The sequence below is a fragment of the Anolis carolinensis genome, chromosome 3, assembly GCF_035594765.1.
Source record: "Anolis carolinensis isolate JA03-04 chromosome 3, rAnoCar3.1.pri, whole genome shotgun sequence".
NCBI lineage: Eukaryota > Metazoa > Chordata > Lepidosauria > Squamata > Dactyloidae > Anolis > Anolis carolinensis.
Genome location: NC_085843.1, coordinates 67,110,713 through 67,130,393, shown reverse-complemented (window position 1 = coordinate 67,130,393; position 19,681 = coordinate 67,110,713). Strand labels below are relative to the sequence as shown.

General features: G+C 41.0%; 1 protein-coding gene across 7 annotated transcripts in view; it reads left to right on the top strand.

The window, feature by feature from the left end:
- The window catches only part of tmprss15 (transmembrane serine protease 15), an 83,712-nt gene that overhangs the window by 25,066 nt on the left and 38,965 nt on the right, over positions 1 to 19,681 (top strand). For all 7 annotated transcript variants that reach the window (XM_062975013.1, XM_062975012.1, XM_008107648.3 and 4 more), the window contains 6 exons: positions 883 to 992; positions 2,214 to 2,351; positions 2,918 to 3,067; positions 3,707 to 3,812; positions 5,507 to 5,657; positions 7,189 to 7,330. In XM_062975013.1, coding sequence (XP_062831083.1) covers positions 883 to 992; positions 2,214 to 2,351; positions 2,918 to 3,067; positions 3,707 to 3,812; positions 5,507 to 5,657; positions 7,189 to 7,330 — 797 coding nt within the window. The remainder of the gene's footprint in view (positions 1 to 882; positions 993 to 2,213; positions 2,352 to 2,917; positions 3,068 to 3,706; positions 3,813 to 5,506; positions 5,658 to 7,188; positions 7,331 to 19,681) is intronic.

Below are 19,681 nucleotides of genomic sequence, written 5' to 3'. Positions count from 1 at the left end.
GAATTCTAACAAAGTAATATGTAGAAAAGATTATAGGTCATATTAAAATGTTATTTGCTGTACTTCCAAACTAACTTTGGCAAGCATATTAAACATGATTGTGATACATATAGATATTTAGATCTCTTCTTTGATATAGCCAAAAGAGCCAATCTTTTTTATCACCTCTGATTAATTCCCAAGGCAGAATTCACATTGTAGAAACTTTAACTGCATTGTGTTTATGTATTTTATTCTGTTCTATTGTGATTACTTGGGCTTGGCCCCATGTTAGCCGCCCCAAGTCCCTGCAGGGAGATGGAGGCGGGGTATAAAAATAAAGTTGTTGTTGTTGTTGTTGTTATTGTTATATAGTCTTGGTTTGCAGTGCTGAATATGACTAATTTCCAAGCAACACAATGCTGGAAAATGGCCATTTGCTTCAGGTGCCTTAACTGGTTGCCACTCAGGGAGATGAGAAAATGTCTTAATCGGATGTGGTTCTAGCAGGGACTTTATTGGAATCTTATTATTGGTGGCAAAAACAGTTCCATGAAATTGTTTCATGCCCCAAAATCTATTATGGCCTCAACATGGAAACTTTTGCCAATACTATTATATAAGCTAGTCATCACAAGTGAGGGATCCCATCTGGGCTCACATAAGGATTGGCTAGTTTCCTATCCATCTCCAACCATGCTTGTGAGCCCTTCCAAGTTTGGGGGAGTCTGTTTTCCTCACTACGCTCCCCAGATTCGAACCTGCAACCATTCGGTCTGCAAGTTCAGCAGCTCAGTGCTTTAACACGCTGTGCCACCGGGGGGGGGGGGGCTCTGTACATGTCTATTGTAACAAAATTATCTTATATCATTAAAGAAGATAACATGTTGTCCTCTTTTTTAGGGTAAACCCTGGACTGTCTATTAAATTAAACTTCAGTGCTTTTGATACACAAAATTATGTGGACACGTTAAGTATTTATGAAGGTGTAGGTCTTGCAAAGATTTTAAGAGGTAAAGTACTTTTGCTGTTTTCTTCAAATCTATGTATTTTATTTTAAATCTATTGATATCTCTTAAATACATTTATCAATACTCAATCATGCAATGTTACATTCTACCATGTATTAACTGTAGCACTCTTCACTTAAAGATAGGTAATAGAGACATAAGAAGATGATAGATCGATCATAAATAGATCTTGTGGATGACAGATTCTGTCTTTGGCATGGTGAGGCATTAGAGACACCCTCCCATCACTGATGTGGCTCAAAGTGCCCCTAATAGGCCATAATGTGGCCTGTTCTGATCCACATTTTGTGGCCATATAGAATCACTCCCAGAGTGGCTTATAAAAGGGTAGATTTGACACTTTCCTGCCCTGTGGTAGCAATTTAAATTAAACATGAAATATGATGGAAAGGGAATGGCAGTAGGGAAGGGAGTGAGTCTACATGGACATGAAAACCTGGATTCACCCTAAATTAACAACTGGCTATCCTCATGACATTCCAGTGAGCATTGTAGGTTATCATTAAACAGTAGGCTTTGTCCTTTTCAAGAAAAGCCAGGGGATACTCTAGCGTTTGCTGGAAATTTCTGTGACTTTTAGAGCAGTGTTGGAAGCTAGAATCCATTCTGTTTGGGCTGGTCCATTGTCCAGATGGGACTCAACTGCCATTATCATTTCCTTGCACACACTAGTGCACGGGAAAAAAGAATGGATTGTGCCCATGTCACTGTTGTTATCACTCCCAACTGGCCACACAGCTCTATGCAAACTATGGCCATCGCAGGTGCCTCCTTTTAACATCAGTAGATGCACCATAATGACCAGGAAAAAGGTGAGAGAATCAGCAAAGGTTGAAGTCAGAACAGGGAGCCTGCCATGGCCAGGAACTTACATGGATGTTTGTGACCAGCTGAGCGTGGCAATATCCAGTAGGTTCAGTGGATTTACCAGCAGTGTATATTCATCCTAAGCCTTGCAGATACTGCCTAATCTTTCCTCTGCTGCTGGGGCATAATGGAGCTGTGCCTTCCTCCTTCCAAGGCTATAGTAATGGAAGCTGGAATGGAAGGGCCTTACATGATGGAGCTCTGCCTGCATATTCTTCTCTATTCTGATTCTTTTTATAAACATAGGAGATTTCTCTTCGTTTTTAGCATTGATTCCTGATCATATGAACATATATGGTATTATCCTTTTCTGATTTTTTTTATTCATTTTCTTAGCTGTCCTCTGGGGCTCTAATCCTGGTACAATTTATATATTTTCTAATAAAGCCACAGTAGAATTTGCTACAGATTATTCTGAAAATTACAATGGCTTTAATGCAATCTACACTGCATTTAATACCAGTGAACTAACTAGTAAGTATTTTCTATAGTTTTCTATAGTTTCTTTAATTACAGTACTATAAAATTAACCTGCACTGGGGAGGATGATTACTACAGCACACAAATCATATGATTCAGATAAAGCTGAATTAATGTTTAGCTATGTCATTGATGTGAGCACAACATGGTATCTGTGTGCATGTTTTTTTTAATAGCTTGGGAAAAGTTACTCTTTTCCCAGAATTCCTCATACTATCTAAGCATTGCATTGCAAGTAGGTGATGTACATGCCTACTGAAGTCTCCTTGTTTACCAAGGATGTGTTTGTTGAATTTAGACTGATGCTATGGCAAATTGAGAAATTCAATAAGACTGTGCTTAAACTGTTACAGGGCATGTATACATGATTCTTACAGCCATAAAATCGTGTTTTTCTCAAGAGCCACAAAAATTAACTTCAAGGTGGTATGTTTTTATGGATTGAGGATCACTTTCCACAAAATTACTTCATTTATGATAAAAAATAATGATAATCAATAGATAAATTGACTTTAATTATTCATAGAGTGACATTATATTTACTCACATTTTATTTCAAGATAGCCAAAAAATTAACTGTGCTTTTGAAGATGGCTTTTGTTACTGGATTCAGGATTTAGCTGATGACGATGAATGGGTACGAATTAATGGTCCCACTTTTCCCATTACATCTGGTCCTGATTTTGATCACACATTTGGCAATATTTCAGGTAAGAATTAAGATTTGTTCAACACAGTATTCTATATCGATTTGTACTAAAATTGATCAAGACATTTTGTAACAGAATAGTACTTTTTAGCCCAAAAACAATACTAAAAATGTAGAGCTTTGGCTTATTTGACCTGTTACTTACAAAAAGATTTCTCTCTCCCTCTTGCCTGGTGCTGATGATGAAGTTTCAGATATGAATTACCAATAAGTATATCATTTATCCCAAACTTTGCATCCAAATTTCCTGTCTGCTCCCTGGACCAGGCTTGTTTCTTAGTTGTCTTTTTAGTAAAGGTGAGAATTTCACAGCCTTCTAGTAATTCCAGCAGTCCCAGTCATCATAACCAATTATGAGCAATGTTGAAAATTACACTCCAGTGACAAGGAGAAGATTCCATGATTTTCACTCAGTTTATAAGGGTGAGTTATTTGACAGTGGACCAACATATCTATGAAAGTGATATACTCTCCTTCAAAGAAGATTTATAAACAAAGATTCAATTACCACCTTTCAGAGTTGCTTTAGCTATGGATTACCATATGGCAGGGGGGTGACATGTTTAATTTAAGACAAGAAGATAATTGTGGAGCAATGTGTTATTAATTTATACTTCTACTTGATTTTCTGTTGTTGCAGGCCATTATATTTCCACACCTACATTACTTGGAGGCATACCAGTGAAAGTTCGAATTTTCAGTTTACCATTAATTCCTAGCTCAGATGCATTCTGCCTAAATTTCTGGTATAATTAATGAATGGATTATATTTTGGAGAAATTCCATGTGTCAAATTGATGGTTTGTACTGCGTATTGTTCTCAATGGCATGACTTAGTACCTCTTCATACACTCCGCTGGAATTGCTGAGTCTCTGTGGATCGTGGCAATTTTGGCTGCTCCTGCCCAGAGGGCATGGGATCTGCATCCAGCACTATTCCAGTTTTCCTCCTATCTCATCACATGGGGGAAACCTCTGTAAGCCAGCTCAAGATGTTGATTGCATTGGAAAGACGAGATGCTGCCTGTCATTTGTCGCTGGCTATTTTTCGGCAGCAGGAGTTTTTGCCAGTTTTGCCACAGTGCCATCCCAGAAGTGTTTCCCCAAGCTATGATGGGAACCATCGGGCCCTGTGGTAAAATTGTCAAAAACCCATCACCACCTCTGAAAAACAGCTTGTTTGAAGAGGTCCCAAACATAAGAACATTGGTTTGGTGACAGATTCTGAAGATAGTATTATTGTGATTCTCTCTCTCTTTCCCTATAACAGCTAACTAAATTCTGCAAATGCCAGTCATTGTGTGCTTTACTTATATCAACATCCATCTTATTTCATAAATTTGTCCAACTACTGTACATCCACTTTCCACATGATCAAGATGGTACCATTAATATACTGAGACATCAGCAAATGCAAGAGAATTCCAAGATTTTTCCGCGAGCAAAAGCCTACCAGGAAAAAAACCTAAAGAAACCAAAACACCACAAAGCACTAGCATGTGACATGTTGATTGAATTCCGACTGGAGGAGGAGATATGAGAAAGGGCTGGAGGGTAGAATGTAATGTTGTATCTTGAAAAAGAAAGTGATTAAACAACTGTAATCTTGGGCTCTTTATAGACTATGATTCCACTCTTACTTTTATAGTTTCCTCTAATGTATTCCTGCAGTCTATGGCATAGGAACAAGTGATTAAAAGTCTCAGCCAGAGAGTTGCACCTGTTATGATTCCATTTTATGGAATCTTCAAGTTTGCAACTTTCACAAATTTCACAAGATGCAGCCATAAATGTTATACTGGACATATAATGATATAATTGTGTGAAAGGATCCCATGGTAGTGTGCTATAAACATATGGGCCTATTGAATGGGCCTATTGAGCTTGAGAATTGCATTGCTTCACCAAACCTTTTCATATAATTGCTAATAAAATTCAGAACATTAATATGAACATTCCACCTTCCTTTAGAATTACATCTTGTACTGACCACACTCCAAAACTTCATGTGTTTTGAAGTGCATATGAAGCTGGGAATACTCATTGTGGATTATGTAGATCAGTGGTTCTCAACCTGGGGACCCCAGATGTTTTTGGCCTACAACTCCCAGAAATCCCAGCCAGATTATCAGATGCTAGGATTTCTGGGAGTTGAAGGCCAAAAACATCTGGGGACCCCAGGTTGAGAACCTCTGATGTAGATACATTCTGATTTGCGTTAGATAACAAATAACACACCTCCAAAGCTGGATGTAAAGAAACCTCAGCTGCTACTCCCTTGATCCTAAGCAGCTTCAATAAGTGGGATTTCCTTCTTAGTCAATTATGTTTATAGATATAAACATCATTTACTACATTACATGCATAATTATGTTTATGGGTCAAGTGGTTTTCAATTTAACAGGATATAATAAACAATTACCTCTTGTATTCCATATAGGTATCACATGTACGGGGTTCATGTGTATCATCTGGATGTTAAAATAATATATGGAAATGGCAGTGAAAAGACAGTTTTCAAAAAAGAAGGAAATTATGGAAACAACTGGAACTATGGACAAATCACATTAAATGAAACATACAATTTCAAAGTAAGTTCACATCTGCAAAAACAATATATTTTGGTTTCTATTAAAGTTTGTATAAGATGATAACAGAACAGAGGATGACATTATATTAGAAGATGATTTAATTTTGGCAAATAAAATTATTACATCATTGGAATACATAAATTTTTCATTGTCTTTGGCCAGTATGTTTAACCACCAGTTAAAACACTCAGATTGATTAAATATCTGTACAACTTGAAATCTCATGGTTATGGTAGTATTATGTAGCATTAGGAATTTCAAATTCCAAAACATCACTTTTAACATTTGGTTATCCCATTATTGAATTGTGGCTTCCAGAAAGGATATGCCTAGCTCTAGCTAATAAATTATTCACCAGACATGTCAGACAAATCTTCAAAAACTTTCTACAGAAGAATTGTTTGTTCTTCTTTTCTATACTGAAAAAAAATGGATTTGTCCATATGTTTTATAGAATAAATAAGTCATTTTCGATTCTTATGCTAAAAAAAAATCCACTAAATTGAGAATGCGAGTTTGTTTCAGGGGAAATTGTTTCAGAATAAATAGCTATTCATATTGAAGAAACCTAATTTAGAAAGAAACCTAATTCTGGAGACTTGTAAATACCTACTCTAAACTAGAGATGTGAGGAATATTTGAAAATATTTTTTATGGTCAAAACCATGTTTTCTAAGTGTTGACAAATCCTTATGAGGAGAATCCTAGACTGAAAATAATTTCCACAATCTGGGATTGATACTGTTCAAAATTTGCACATGGTTGTTTTTCTCAGAATAGTATATTCAAACCAGAAAACATTTTCAAATCATGTGCCAACTTTGTATATAGTTGATACACATAGAAAACAAAATTTTATGCACAAGAAACAGCTTTCTTCTGCATATGATTTTTTTTCCTATTAAGTGTACAGAAAATATTGTTTTCTATACAAAACCTCCATATTTATTTATTTATTTATTTATTATAACATTTATATCCCGCCCTTCTCACCCGAGAGGGGACTCAGGGCAGCTTACAATAAACACACATATAAAAATTATACAGTACACATAAATCAGATTAAAAATTATTAATTTACATCAACATTCATAAAAACATTCTAAAATGTTCTATGCAGAATAAGTCCCAAATTGTGAATAGGCTTCAAAACCTGCATGGTTTTTGAACATGGCAGGAAGAAAAATAGTGACCTTGGTAGTGGCTGAATGATTACATGACTGAAGAAATTCCACTGGATAGTCAAACATAAATTAATTTTTGCAAAGCTGGATATTTTCAGTTGTATCTACTAATGGTAAATGTGTAAAATCTCACATGACAGACAATGATATAAAAACACAGCAGAAATGAAAAATAGCTTTCATCTGTTGTGTTTTCCAAGTGTATCTAGTCATTAGATATAACAGATCTTATAATTTCATATGAAACAAAGGATAGTAAATTCCCCATCCATCTGACCTCCCTAAGAATTTTGCCAGAATTTACAAATAAAGCTAAAGAAATATTTTCTGTTATATCTTTAATTGAGGTTGCTTTTGACGGTTTTAAAAGGCCAGGATGGGATAACATTGCCATTGATGATATAGGATTAACAAATGGAGGCTGCAAGGAAAGTCTTTATCCAGAACCTACTTTGGTTCCTACAATCCCTACAACCCCTCAGCTACCAAGTAAGTCTTTGTTTTCTGTAGTCATTAGACCATTTTGCTGTTCCAGTGCTATTAGAATACTGCTAGGGGCTAATGAAGCCCCCCATGTCCTCACCATCCGTTTCAAGTGACAAACAATGACACAAAAACACAGCAGAAGTGAAAAATAGCTTTCCTCTGTTGTGTTTTCCAAGTGTATCTAGTTCACTTGTTATATCCAGTAGCACCAGATGTTAGTTAAAATAATTCACTATAAAGACAGGCTTCTGTATAACAAGTCACCCTGTGTTTCCATGGTATAGCTGTTTCATGCAAAAGGGTTTGTAAAGCTCTGATGTTGTATCATTTTATGCATAACAGAGCTTTCTCAGTGTCAGTACCTCAAGTACGGATCTTTCTACTGAAGGAAACTGGACTTGTCTTAACTCAAGCTTTGAGGGCAGCAATAACAGTATTATTCTTCATGGCCCTCAATTATTGGAAGTGCTCTTTTTAGCTGTTTTAAAATTGTATTTTGCAACTGTTTTCAGATTGCTTTTTTTAGGTTAAAACTTGGTTGTGGGGCCAGGCTTTCGAATAAGAATCAGCAGCATTAATTACTATTATGTATACTGGAACTCAATTGACAGACCCAGTCTTTTAAACTTGAGCACGTCTATCTGTATTTTATAATGCAGTTTATGAATGTTTTATGTAAGTTAATTTTTTAAACTGATTTATAGTGTATTGTACAGTTTTTATATGTGTGTTTTATTGTAAGCCGCCCTGAGTCCCCTGTTGGGTGAGAAGGGCGGGATATAAATATTGTAATAAATACATAAATAAATTTCACAAGGTTTTTATCTTTGTATTATTTTAATTGCTTTTCTTAGTCCATCACCTTACAAACCTGCATGGAATGGGAGGTGATATAAAAGTAAACTGTTATTGTTGTTTGAGCACATCTGCTTAGGACTTTTGATTTCATATAATTGACTAGCAAATCCCATGATAATCTTCCATGGCAGATAATGTAGGGGGATGGCTAGATGGCTAAGGGAGGCAAGACCAGTTGATCTATGGCACAGACAAGTTCCTTTTGAACATAAAGGGGTGATTCAACACAATCTAGTGCTAATGCACTCTTACTTGAACTTCTATGTCTCCAAAACCTAAAGACAAAATTATGACCTTTATAATGCACCAAATTTCATTGTTGAAATGAACTAACATCACACACTGATACAAATCTATCCATGTCATTATTTTGTGGATCATCACTGACGTAAAAGCTCACTATGCTTCCATTAATTATATTAACAATTATGATGTTCACTTAAAATCTGACTGAGAGCATTGATAGGACATGACTTATGCAGCAGATTACAGATGTCTGATTTAAATTAACTGGGTTTTTTTCCAGATTTGCTGCTACAACTTTACACAATGCTGAAAGACAGAATTAATGATACATAAGAGTAATTTCTACGAATCTTAGGAGTGCTTGAGAGAAATGTGTGTATAATCGATGTCCAATAAATGAGCACATACTGTAGCAACAAGATTAGAGCAGGTAGTCATCTTTGTACATGGAACTGCTAATAATGTAGAATCAGATTGTTTTGCATAACAAAAAATAAGACTACACTTCACTAATTCTGACTGGGAAAACATACTTAAGATGTCTAGTTTTATTATCTAATTTCTTCAGCTAGAGCATGCTGAAAATTATTTTTCTTGTTGAACAGGGGAAATTTTCCTGTTAAATTCAGTTCCTCAGCTTCTCATTTGTTAACAAAGCTATTGATATTAAATCAGCCTTGCTGTCTTACAAAATAAAACAGACAAAAAGAACCTTAGTGGAATTTATCTATAATAAGATAGACATTGGCTATTATTCAATTCCTCGCTGAACAGCATAGTGATTTTCAATGGAATTGAATTACCCACGTGGAGTTCTTGTGCAATTGGCCATCCTTCGCAATAATATCAACCCAATTATGTCCTTGCTTATGCTTACCATTTATTTTATGCATTTATTTTGTTTTGTTTTACTGAATGGTGTTATATTGTATTGCCAAGAAAGAATCTTACTTTTCTGTTTTCTTTAACCAAACAGATTTGTATAAAAGTTTCTTGTGCTAATTTACATACACTTAAAATACACTTAATCCCATTATAGTGAGAAAGACTATGTCCTGATTTACCAGCTCAGTCTACTCATGAGCTGCTGTATTTTGCAAGTCAATTTCAAGATATATGCTCTCCACTGTTATTGTTATTGTTATAATGTGCCTTCAACTCATATCTGATATTATGGTGGCCCTAAGACAAAGCTATCATAAGTTTTTTGGCAAGGTTGGTTAGTGGGGGTTTTGCCTTCCTCTGAGGCAGAGAGGGCATGACTTGCCCAAGGTCACCCAATGGGCTTCCATATCTGGGCAGGGATTTCACTTCACTTCACTTTATTTCTTAATTAGTCGCTCTCCACCAGAGTGCTCCGACCGACTTACAATTTAAAATATCATTCCACAACATAAAAACATTCAACAGTGACTATTTGGCAAATTAGATCTGATTTACTTAAATGCACAACCAAACAGCCAAGTCTTGAACGCTTTTACAAAAGGTTGCAACTCCGACATTGCTCTAATATATGGAGGCAATGAGTTCCACAGAATTGGAACATAGGTCGAAAAGGCTCTACACCTTGTAGCTTCCAGGTGTACCTGCCTAGGGCTCAGTATGTATAGGAGATTTTCCTGGGAGGATCGAGGTGACCACTGATGGAAAAAAGGAATGAGGCGGTCCCTAAGATATAATGGTCCTTGGCCATTTCAAGCGTTAAATGTCAGGATCAGTATCTTGTAAGCGATCTGATATTCTGTTGGTAGCCAATACAATTGTTTCAGAATCAGTGTAATATGGGATCTTATAGATGATCCCGCTAGCAGCCTAGCCACCGCATTTTGGACCATTCGGATCTTCTGGGTTTTTATCTTCGGAAGTATAAAGCATTACAATAATCCAACCTAGTGGTGACTGTTGCATGGATTACCGTTGCCAATGCTTCTGTTGAAAGGTAGGATGCCAATTTCTTTGCCTGGCGAAGATGAAAAAAGGCCTGCTTACTTATGGCAGTGATCTGGGCCTCCATTGTCAGCGATGAGTCCAATACAACCCCAAGGCTTTTAACAGTAGCAGATGGAACCAGAACTTCCCCATCGAAATCAGGCAGTGACTGGATTAACTCTGGTGGCTGGCTGGGCCAGAGTATCTCAGTTTTTGCGGGATTCACTTTAAGTCTACTCGCTCGCAGCCAACTCATCACTGCTTCCAACACAGCTTAAAGTTCTCAGGAATCATGGTTGTCCCAGGTTCGAGATGCAAGAGTAGCTGGGTATCATCTGCATACTGGTAGTACTCTATGCCAAAGCTCCGCACTAGTCCAGCAAGTGGTTGAATACATGCTTAAGGTACACCCAGGTTCAATAAATGCCTTCTCCACATAGGATTAGAAAAGTAATCTGACTGTAAACTGTTGGAAATAGCAACATCTCAAGATTTTCACTATTTATTTGTTAATGTATAGATTTGCTAACCTGTATTATATGTGTATGTTGATTTGTCAGTTTGACTTACCTCTTTGGTGTGGGAGGAGTTATAGACATGTAACTGTACTAAGCATGTTCAGACTCAGGACTCCATTTTGTATTCAGTATCTGCTTTAGACTTCAGTGGAGGTAGATGTGTTATATCTCAGCCACAGGCTGGCCATGGTCAGGTTCAGGATGATGACACTGAAGGGGATTTTGGTTTCCAAGATGGAACAGAAGAGGATTCTGGTTTGGGGATTTTGCATCAGTCTGAGCCTTCTGTTAAAGACATGCAGTTTCACTTTCAGCAAGATGACCTGTTGGCTCCAGAAGAGTCAGATACCGGTCAAGCCGACACTTTTCCTTTGGGAGTTTTTGAGGAGGATCCGGCAGTTATGAGAGATAATGAGGAGGTAACTAGAGAACTAACAGATAATGACGGAGCCGGGACAACTGAAGGCCAGGTGCGAGATAACAATATCTCTGGGCTGTCTAGAGAAGACCGATTGTCTTGGCGCGGATCTGAGTTACGGAGGAGCGCGCGCTTGGCGCGCAAAAGTCAACTGCCGAAAGATTCAAGCTGTTGCTTTTAAAAGCAGCTGTTTCGGACCATATCTTTGTCAGAGCAATTTCATCGCTTCATCCTTGTGCTGTGCTTTCTATGGACTATTCTTTGCTCTGGGATTTCCTGCATTCTTGGACCCTGTTTCTTGCGTTTGGAATTTGTATTTTGGATCCTGTGGACTAAGATTGTGTGCTCTGAACTTCATGTTTTTGGATTCTATGGACTAAGATCTTAAGCTTTGGATTTTCTTGGACTAACTTTATGCCTCATGGATTATTGCTATTATCTTGCCTTTGAATCAATGGACCTTGCCTTTTGAACTATTGAACATTTATGCATTATTGATTTCCTACTACCTTTGGACATTTCCTTTATACTTGGACTTATCATTGATTGCTTGCTTCATCTATATTGCTTTGCTTTAATAAAGACTTTAAAAGACTATTGTGTGTTGACTGGGTATCTAAGCAAGGTGAACTTAGCCTGAGGTGCGACAGTTTGCTCTGACCTGAACAAAAAATCCTTGCTGATACCAGTCGCCATGGCAAGCCTCCAGCAACTGGAACAGGAGTTGCAAGCTTTACAAGCCAGAGTGGCCGCTCTGGCCCCTGCTGCCAAAGTGCCAGTGGCTCTACCCAGCAAATTCAACGGGGACCCGCAGAAGGTGAAAAATTTCATGGGACAATGTGATGTCTACCTCAAGGTGAGGGCAGCAGATTTTCCGAACGAGGAGGCTAAAGTGGTGTTTGTCTACAGCCTCCTGGAGGATGCGGTGTTGTCTTGGGCTACAGCCTTGCGAGAGGCCAACGCCCCGGCTGTGGCTACGGTGAGGCAGTTTATGGATCTCATCCGAGAAGTTTGGGGTGGACAGGCCACCAAAATGTCAGCCGACCGTAGTCTGCGAAGGCTGACACAGAAGACGGGCTGGCTGGCCCAGTATATCGCTGAGTTCCGCGTACTGGTGGAAGAACTGGACTGGAACGAGCCTGCTTTGATGAGCCAATTCAGGATAGGCCTCACGCGCGAAATGCAGATAGAATTGGCGAGATCCGTGGAGCCAGCCACAATGGACGAGTTGATCAAGTTATGCATTCGGCTGGAAGGGGTCTGTTTATCTCAGCGGTTCGTCGGTCAGCCCTGGCGCCCGGGACCTGAGGCAACACCCACGATGGATATCGAGGAGCCCATGCAAATAGGCTCTACTAGGCCCAAGATCGATGCGGCAGAGAAGGCTCGCCACCAATGCCTAAACCTTTGTTGGTACTGCGGGGCAGCTGGACATTTTTCACGTGAATGCCCTGTCAAGAGAAGACCGGGACCCCGGCTGGCCGCGGTTTCCGGGGCTGGAGGTCCTGGACAGGAACCGAGGAGGGGCGCTGACTGCGTGGAGGAACCGGTGGGGGAAGGCCACGGCCGAGTTTAGATGGGCTCGCTAACTCGGTCACCGCCCCACCCCCACAGCCCGCGACCGGGACGCTGTTTTTCATTCTAGTGGCATTTTGCTCAGCGCAGGGAGATCCGGTCACGGCTCATGTGCTGGTGGATTGTGGTGCCACTAACAACTTCATGGACCATCGCTTTGCCAAATTTGTGGGATTACAAAAATGGGATTTACAACCTCCTCGAGATATTCAGAACTTTGATGGACGCCAACTGAAAGCGGGACCAGTGGCTTGTTACACCGCACCGATCCTCATGAGAGTGGGGAGTCATGAAGAAGATATCTCATTCTTGGTCACCGAGATCCCTCACCCGGTGGTGTTAGGGATTCCCTGGTTGGCGAAACATAACCCCACCATCCTGTGGTCCCAGTTCGAGTTGCGTTTCACGTCCGCATTTTGCCAAGAACATTGTGCGCCGAGACAGGGTGGCCTGGCGCACCAGGCTTCGGAAAAGTTTTCCAACGTTGAAATTTCGGGACAATCTCTGGCGGTGCTACCGCAAAAATATCAAGACTATTGGGATGTGTTCAGCGAGAAAGAAGCAGAATGACTGCCTCCCCACCGGCCCTACGACTGCACCATTGACTTGGAACCGGGCGCTCCGATTCCCCACGGACGATTGTATTCTCTCTCGGAGCCAGAGCTCGCGGCTCTCCGAGAGTTTTTGGATACCAACCTATGCAAGGGGTTCATCCGCCCCTCACAGTCGCCGGCTGGGGCTCCACTGCTGTTTGTAAAAAAGAAGTCGGGGGAATTGCGATTGTGCAATGACTACCGGGCCTTGAACAACATCACCATCAAGAACCGCTACCCTTTGCCTTTGATTCCAGAACTTTTGGATCGTCTACGGGGTGCATGGATTTTTACCAAGTTGGACCTTCGGGGAGCGTATAACTTGGTACGCATCCGGGCTGGGGACGAGTGGAAGACGGCGTTCCAAACACGCTTCGGAAGTTTCGAATATCGCGTCATGCCCTTCGGGCTCTGCAACGCCCCCGCAACGTTTCAACATTTTGTGAATGACATTTTCCGTGACTTCTTGGACCGGTTTTTGGTTGTTTATCTTGACGATATTTTGATTTTTTCTACATCTCAGCGGGAGCACGACCAGCAGGTGCGTGCTGTGCTCCAGCGTTTACGGGACCATGGCCTCTATGCCAAACTTGAAAAATGTGAGTTCGACCTGTCAGAGGTGGATTTCCTGGGCTATCGTATCTCTGCTAAGGGAATTTCTATGGACCCTGCTAAAGTTGCTGCGGTGAGAGATTGGACGGCCCCCATGAATAAGAAGGACATTCAACGCTTCATGGGTTTTGCCAATTATTACCGCAAGTTTATCCCGGACTTCGCACGATGGGCTGATCCCATCACTCAGTGTTTGAGAGGGAAGAAACCCTTTTTGTGGACTAAGGAAGCGGAGGGTGGCTTCCAGAGACTCAAGAAATTTTTCACCACCCAGCCGATTCTACAGCACCCAAACCCGGACACGCTTTTTGTGGTTCAGGCCGATGCTTCTGATGTGGCGGTTGGAACTGTTTTGCTGCAGCCGGTGGGCGAACATCTCCACCCGTGTGCCTATTTTTCCCGGCAGTTGACAGCGCCGGAACGGAACTATACCATCTGGGAGAAGGAGCTACTGGCCATCAAGTCGGCCTTCGAGGCGTAGAGACATTGGTTAGAGGGAGCTCGACATCCGGTGGAGGTCCACACCGATCACCGTAACCTGGAATATCTACACACTTCCCGTAAGTTGAACCAGCGGCAACAGCGTTGGGCACTGTTCTTTGAACGTTTCCATTTCAGAGTGTGTTATGTGCCGGCGGCTCGGAACAAACAAGCAGATGCTTTGTCCCGAAAACCGGAATATGTGTGTGGGCGGGAGTAATCCGCCGAAGCGTACCTGTTGCGCCCAGAGAACTTCGCTGCCGTGGCTGCGGCAGAGGACTTGCCTCCTCGCCCTGTTGTGCGAGGGTCTTTGACGGAGAGGCTTTGGGCCCATCAAGCAGATGACCCTTGGGTTCAGGAGCAGCTGGTGGCTGGACTTAAGTTTCCATTTCATGTGGTAGATGGACTCCTTTGCCATCGCTCCAGGGCGTACGTTCCCGTTGGGCCGGAAAGGCTTGAAATTTTGAAACTGTGTCATGACTCTCAGCCGGCGGGCCATTTTGGGATCTTCAAGACCATGCAGTTGGTCCTCCGAGACTTCTGGTGGTCGAAAGTTCGGCGAGAAGTGGAAAAATATGTGTCAAGCTGTCCTGTGTGCCAACGTGCCAAGAACTCTGTGGGAAAACCAGCGGGGTTGCTACACCCGCTGCCCACCCCGGCCCAGCCGTGGGAGATGGTATCAGCAGATTTCATCACGGACCTTCCTTTGTCCCATGGTTGTACAACGATTTTGGTGGTGGTGGATCTGTTCACCAAAATGAGTCAATTCATCCCGTGTGCAGGACTGCCTACAGCCAAGGAGATGGCGGATCTGTTCTTGCGCCATGTTTTCCGGATTCATGGCATACCCAAGAGTTTGGTCTCGGACCGGGGAGCCCAGTTCACGTCGCATTTCTGGAAAGAAATGCAGAGACAGCTGGGGATCGAGGGACGGATGTCCACTGCTCAGCATCCCCACACGGATGGGCAAACGGAAAAGACCAATGCTACCCTGGAACAATACCTGCGATGTTATGTCAATTATCAAGATAATTGGACCTCTTTGTTAGCCATGGCTGAATTTGCTTATAATAACAGTGTTCACAGTTCTACCAAGGAGGCCCCGTTCTTTGCGAACTATGGGTTTCATCCTCATTTCTTCCCGGCGGTGATCGACTCCGGGGAAGTTCCGGCAGCCATCTCCTGGTTGCAAGAGTTGTCTGCAGTTCACGACATTTTAAAGGCTCAGTTGGAGCAGACCAAAGCGGACTACAAACGTATGGCGGATGCTCATCGGCAGCAGGGCCCGGACATACAGGTGGGGGACCATGTTTGGTTGTCGACCAAACACCTGCCTCTCCAGTGGCCCTCCCGGAAATTGGACGCTCGCTTTGTGAGACCCTATGTTGTGTTGGCCCAAATCAACCCTGTGACTTTCAAGCTTCGACTTCCACGGGGTATGAAGATTCATCCCGTATTTCATCGATCTTTGCTCCGTCCCGCCACTGGAGTTCGGCCGGACACTGGGCCGCCACCACCTCCGGTTCTGTGCGACAGGGAGGAAGAGTTTGAAGTGGGGGACATTTTGGACTCGCGCCGCCATCGGCGTAAATTGCAATGCCCAGTGGACTGGGTGGGTTATGGCCCTGAGGAACGTTGTTGGGTTGATGCCCGGGATGTTCATGCTCCAGATTTGGTGTCCCAGTTCCACCGTTCTTATCCAGCAAAGCCTTGCCCGCCGGGGAGGCGGGAGGGGGATTTTAGGGAGGAGGATAGTGTTATATCCCAGCCACAGGCTGGCCATGGTCAGGTTCAGGATGATGACACTGAAGGGGATTTTGGTTTCCACGATGGAACAGAAGAGGATTCTGGTTTGGGGATTTTGCATCAGTCTGAGCCTTCTGTTAAAGACATGCAGTTTCACTTTCAGCAAGATGACCTGTTGGCTCCAGAAGAGTCAGATACCGGTCAAGCTGACACTTTTCCTTTGGGAGTTTTTGAGGAGGATCCGGCAGTTATGAGAGATAATGAGGAGGTAACTGGAGAACTAACAGATAATGACGGAGCCGGGACAACTGAAGGCCAGATGCGAGATAACAATATCCCTGGGCTGTCTAGAGAAGACCGATTGTCTTGGCGGGGATCTGAGTTACGGAGGAGTGCGCGCTTGGCACGCAAAAGTCAACTGCCGAAAGATTCAAGCTGTGGCAAAAGGAACGCCTTTTTAGGTTGCTTTTAAAAGCAGCTGTTTCGGACCATATCTTTGTCAGAGCAATTTCATCGCTTCATCCTTGTGCTGTGCTTTCTATGGACTATTCTTTGCCCTGGGATTTCCTGCATTCTTGGACCCTGTTTCTTGCGTTTGGAATTTGTATTTTGGAGCCTGTGGACTAAGATTGTGTGCTCTGAACTTCATGTTTTTGGATTCTATGGACTAAGATCTTAAGCTTTGGATTTTCTTGGACTAACTTTATGCCTCATGGATTATTGCTATTATCTTGCCTTTGAATCAATGGACCTTGCCTTTTGAACTATTGAACATTTATACATTATTGATTTCCTACTACCTTTGGACATTTCCTTTATACTTGGACTTATCATTGATTGCTTGCTTCATCTATATTGCTTTGCTTTAATAAAGACTTTAAAAGACTATTGTGTGTTGACTGGGTATCTAAGCAAGGTGAACTTAGCCTGAGGTGCGACAGATGCATATATGGTTAGGGTTCTTCAGTTTAACAGCTGAGTTACCGGTGTGCCATTACATTAATGATTGTGAATATCACTTGTTCAAAGGGTTGACTTCTAACAAGGTCATGCTTTTCTTGACTAATGGTTTTCAAAAGGTGGTCTCCACATGTTCATGGATATTCACATTTCCGAAAAGACTGGGTGCAGTTATTTTCCAATAGGTTATGGGATTTTCAATATAAACTGAGGTATTGAAATAATTATAGCCTATAAGCTGAGAGATATACCATAGGACACCAACAGTGGGTATCCTAGAGTGAGCAGGAATTCAAATCCTGGTCTCAAGAAGTATATCATCAAACCATTACATCATAGTCATTCTTTATAAATGTCTACTCAGAACCAATCCCATGCAGTCAAATAGGGCTTATTCTTGGTGAAGTGAGATTTATTAACTTAATGCAGCAAGCAAGAATCACACACCCATAGAACTCTGGAAGAAATATGGGAGTTTTAACATTAGGCCTTCTTAAACCATCATAGAATCATAGAATAGCAGAGTTGGAAGAGACCTCATGGGCCATCCAGTCCAACCCCCTGCCAAGAAGCAGGAAATCGCATTCAAAGCATCCCCGACAGATGGCCATCCAGCCTCTGCTTAAAAGCCTCCAAGGAAGGAGCCTCCACCACAGTCCGGGGGAGAGAGTTCCACTGTCGAACAGCCCTCACAGTGAGGAAGTTCTTCCTGATGTTCAGGTGGAATCTCCTTTCCTGTAGTTTGAAGCCATTGTTCCGTGTCCTAGTCTGCAGGGCAGCAGAAAACAAGCTTGCTCCCTCCTCCCTATGATTTCCCTTCACGTATTTGTACATGGCTATCATGTCTCCTCTCAGCCTTCTCTTCTGCAGGCTAAACATGCCAAGCTCTTTAAGCCGCTCCTCATAGGGCTTGTTCTCCAGACCCTTAATCATTTTAGTCACCCTCCTCTGGACGCTTTCCAGCTTGTCAACATCTCCCTTCAACTGTGGTGCCCAGAATTGGACGCAGTATTCCAGGTGTGGTCTGACCAAGGCAGAATAGAGGGGGAGCATGACTTCCCTGGATCTAGACGCTATACCCCTATTTATGCAGGCCAGAATCCCGTTGGCTTTTTTAGCTGCTGCATCACATTGTTGGCTCATGTTTAACTTGTTGTCCACGAGGACTCCAAGGTCTTTTTCGCACACACTGCTGTCAAGCCAGGCATCCCCCATTCTGTATCTTTGATTTCCATTTTTTCTGCCGAAATGAAGTATCTTGCATTTGTCCCTGTTGAACTTCATTTTGTTAGTTTTGGCCCATCTCTCCAGTCTGTCAAGATCGTTTTGAATTCTGCTCCTGTCTTCTGGAGTGTTGGCTATCCCTCCCAGTTTTGTGTCGTCTGCAAACTTGATGATCGTGCCTTCTAACCCTTCGTCTAAGTCAGGGGTCCCCAAACTAAGGCCCGGGGGCCGGATGCGGCCCTCCAAGGTCATTTACCTGGCCCCCGCCCTAAGTTTTATAATATAATATTTTTATATCATTTTTAATAATATAATATATTGTATATACATATAATATTGATAATCTATATATATAAAAGAGTGATGGCATCATGGCAGCGGACAAAACAACAAAACTACAGGCCCCCCAACCTTGAAATTTGACAACACAACCCATCATCCACGGCTCTAGGTTGATACAACAAAAAGAAAAGAAAAATAAAGTCCTAATTAGAGGGAGAGGAATAATTGCTTTTATCCAATTGCTGCCAGTTAGAAGGCTAAGCTCCTCCAACTTGGTCTCCTAGCAACCCAATAAAAAAAAATAAACACTAAAAATTAATTCAATAAAATACTATAATAACAGAAAATAACTAAAAATAATACAAGAAAATAATAAAATATAATAAATAAAAATATAACTTACAATAAAATTAATAAAAAAATTGCAAATAATGTCAAATAAAAATTACACAACAATTTTTAACCAATACCACCACCACTTTGCCACAGCAACGCGTGGCCGGGCACAGCTAGTAATATTATAATGTTATACAATATAATACTAATAATAATGCCATATAATAATATTAATTATATGTTATATATTACATATAATATTACAGTATAGTGATATAGTTCAGTATAGTAATATATAATGCTAATATTGTGCTATGCTAATAATATAATATATTGTATGTACATATAATATTGATAATAATATTATAATGTTATACAATATAATACTAATAATAATACCATATAATAATATTAATTATATGTTATATATTACATATCATATTACAGTATAGTGATATAGTTCAGTATAGTAATATATAATGCTAATATTGTGCTATGCTAATAATATAATATATTGTATGTACATATAATATTGATAATAATATTATAATGTTATACAATATAACACTAATAATAA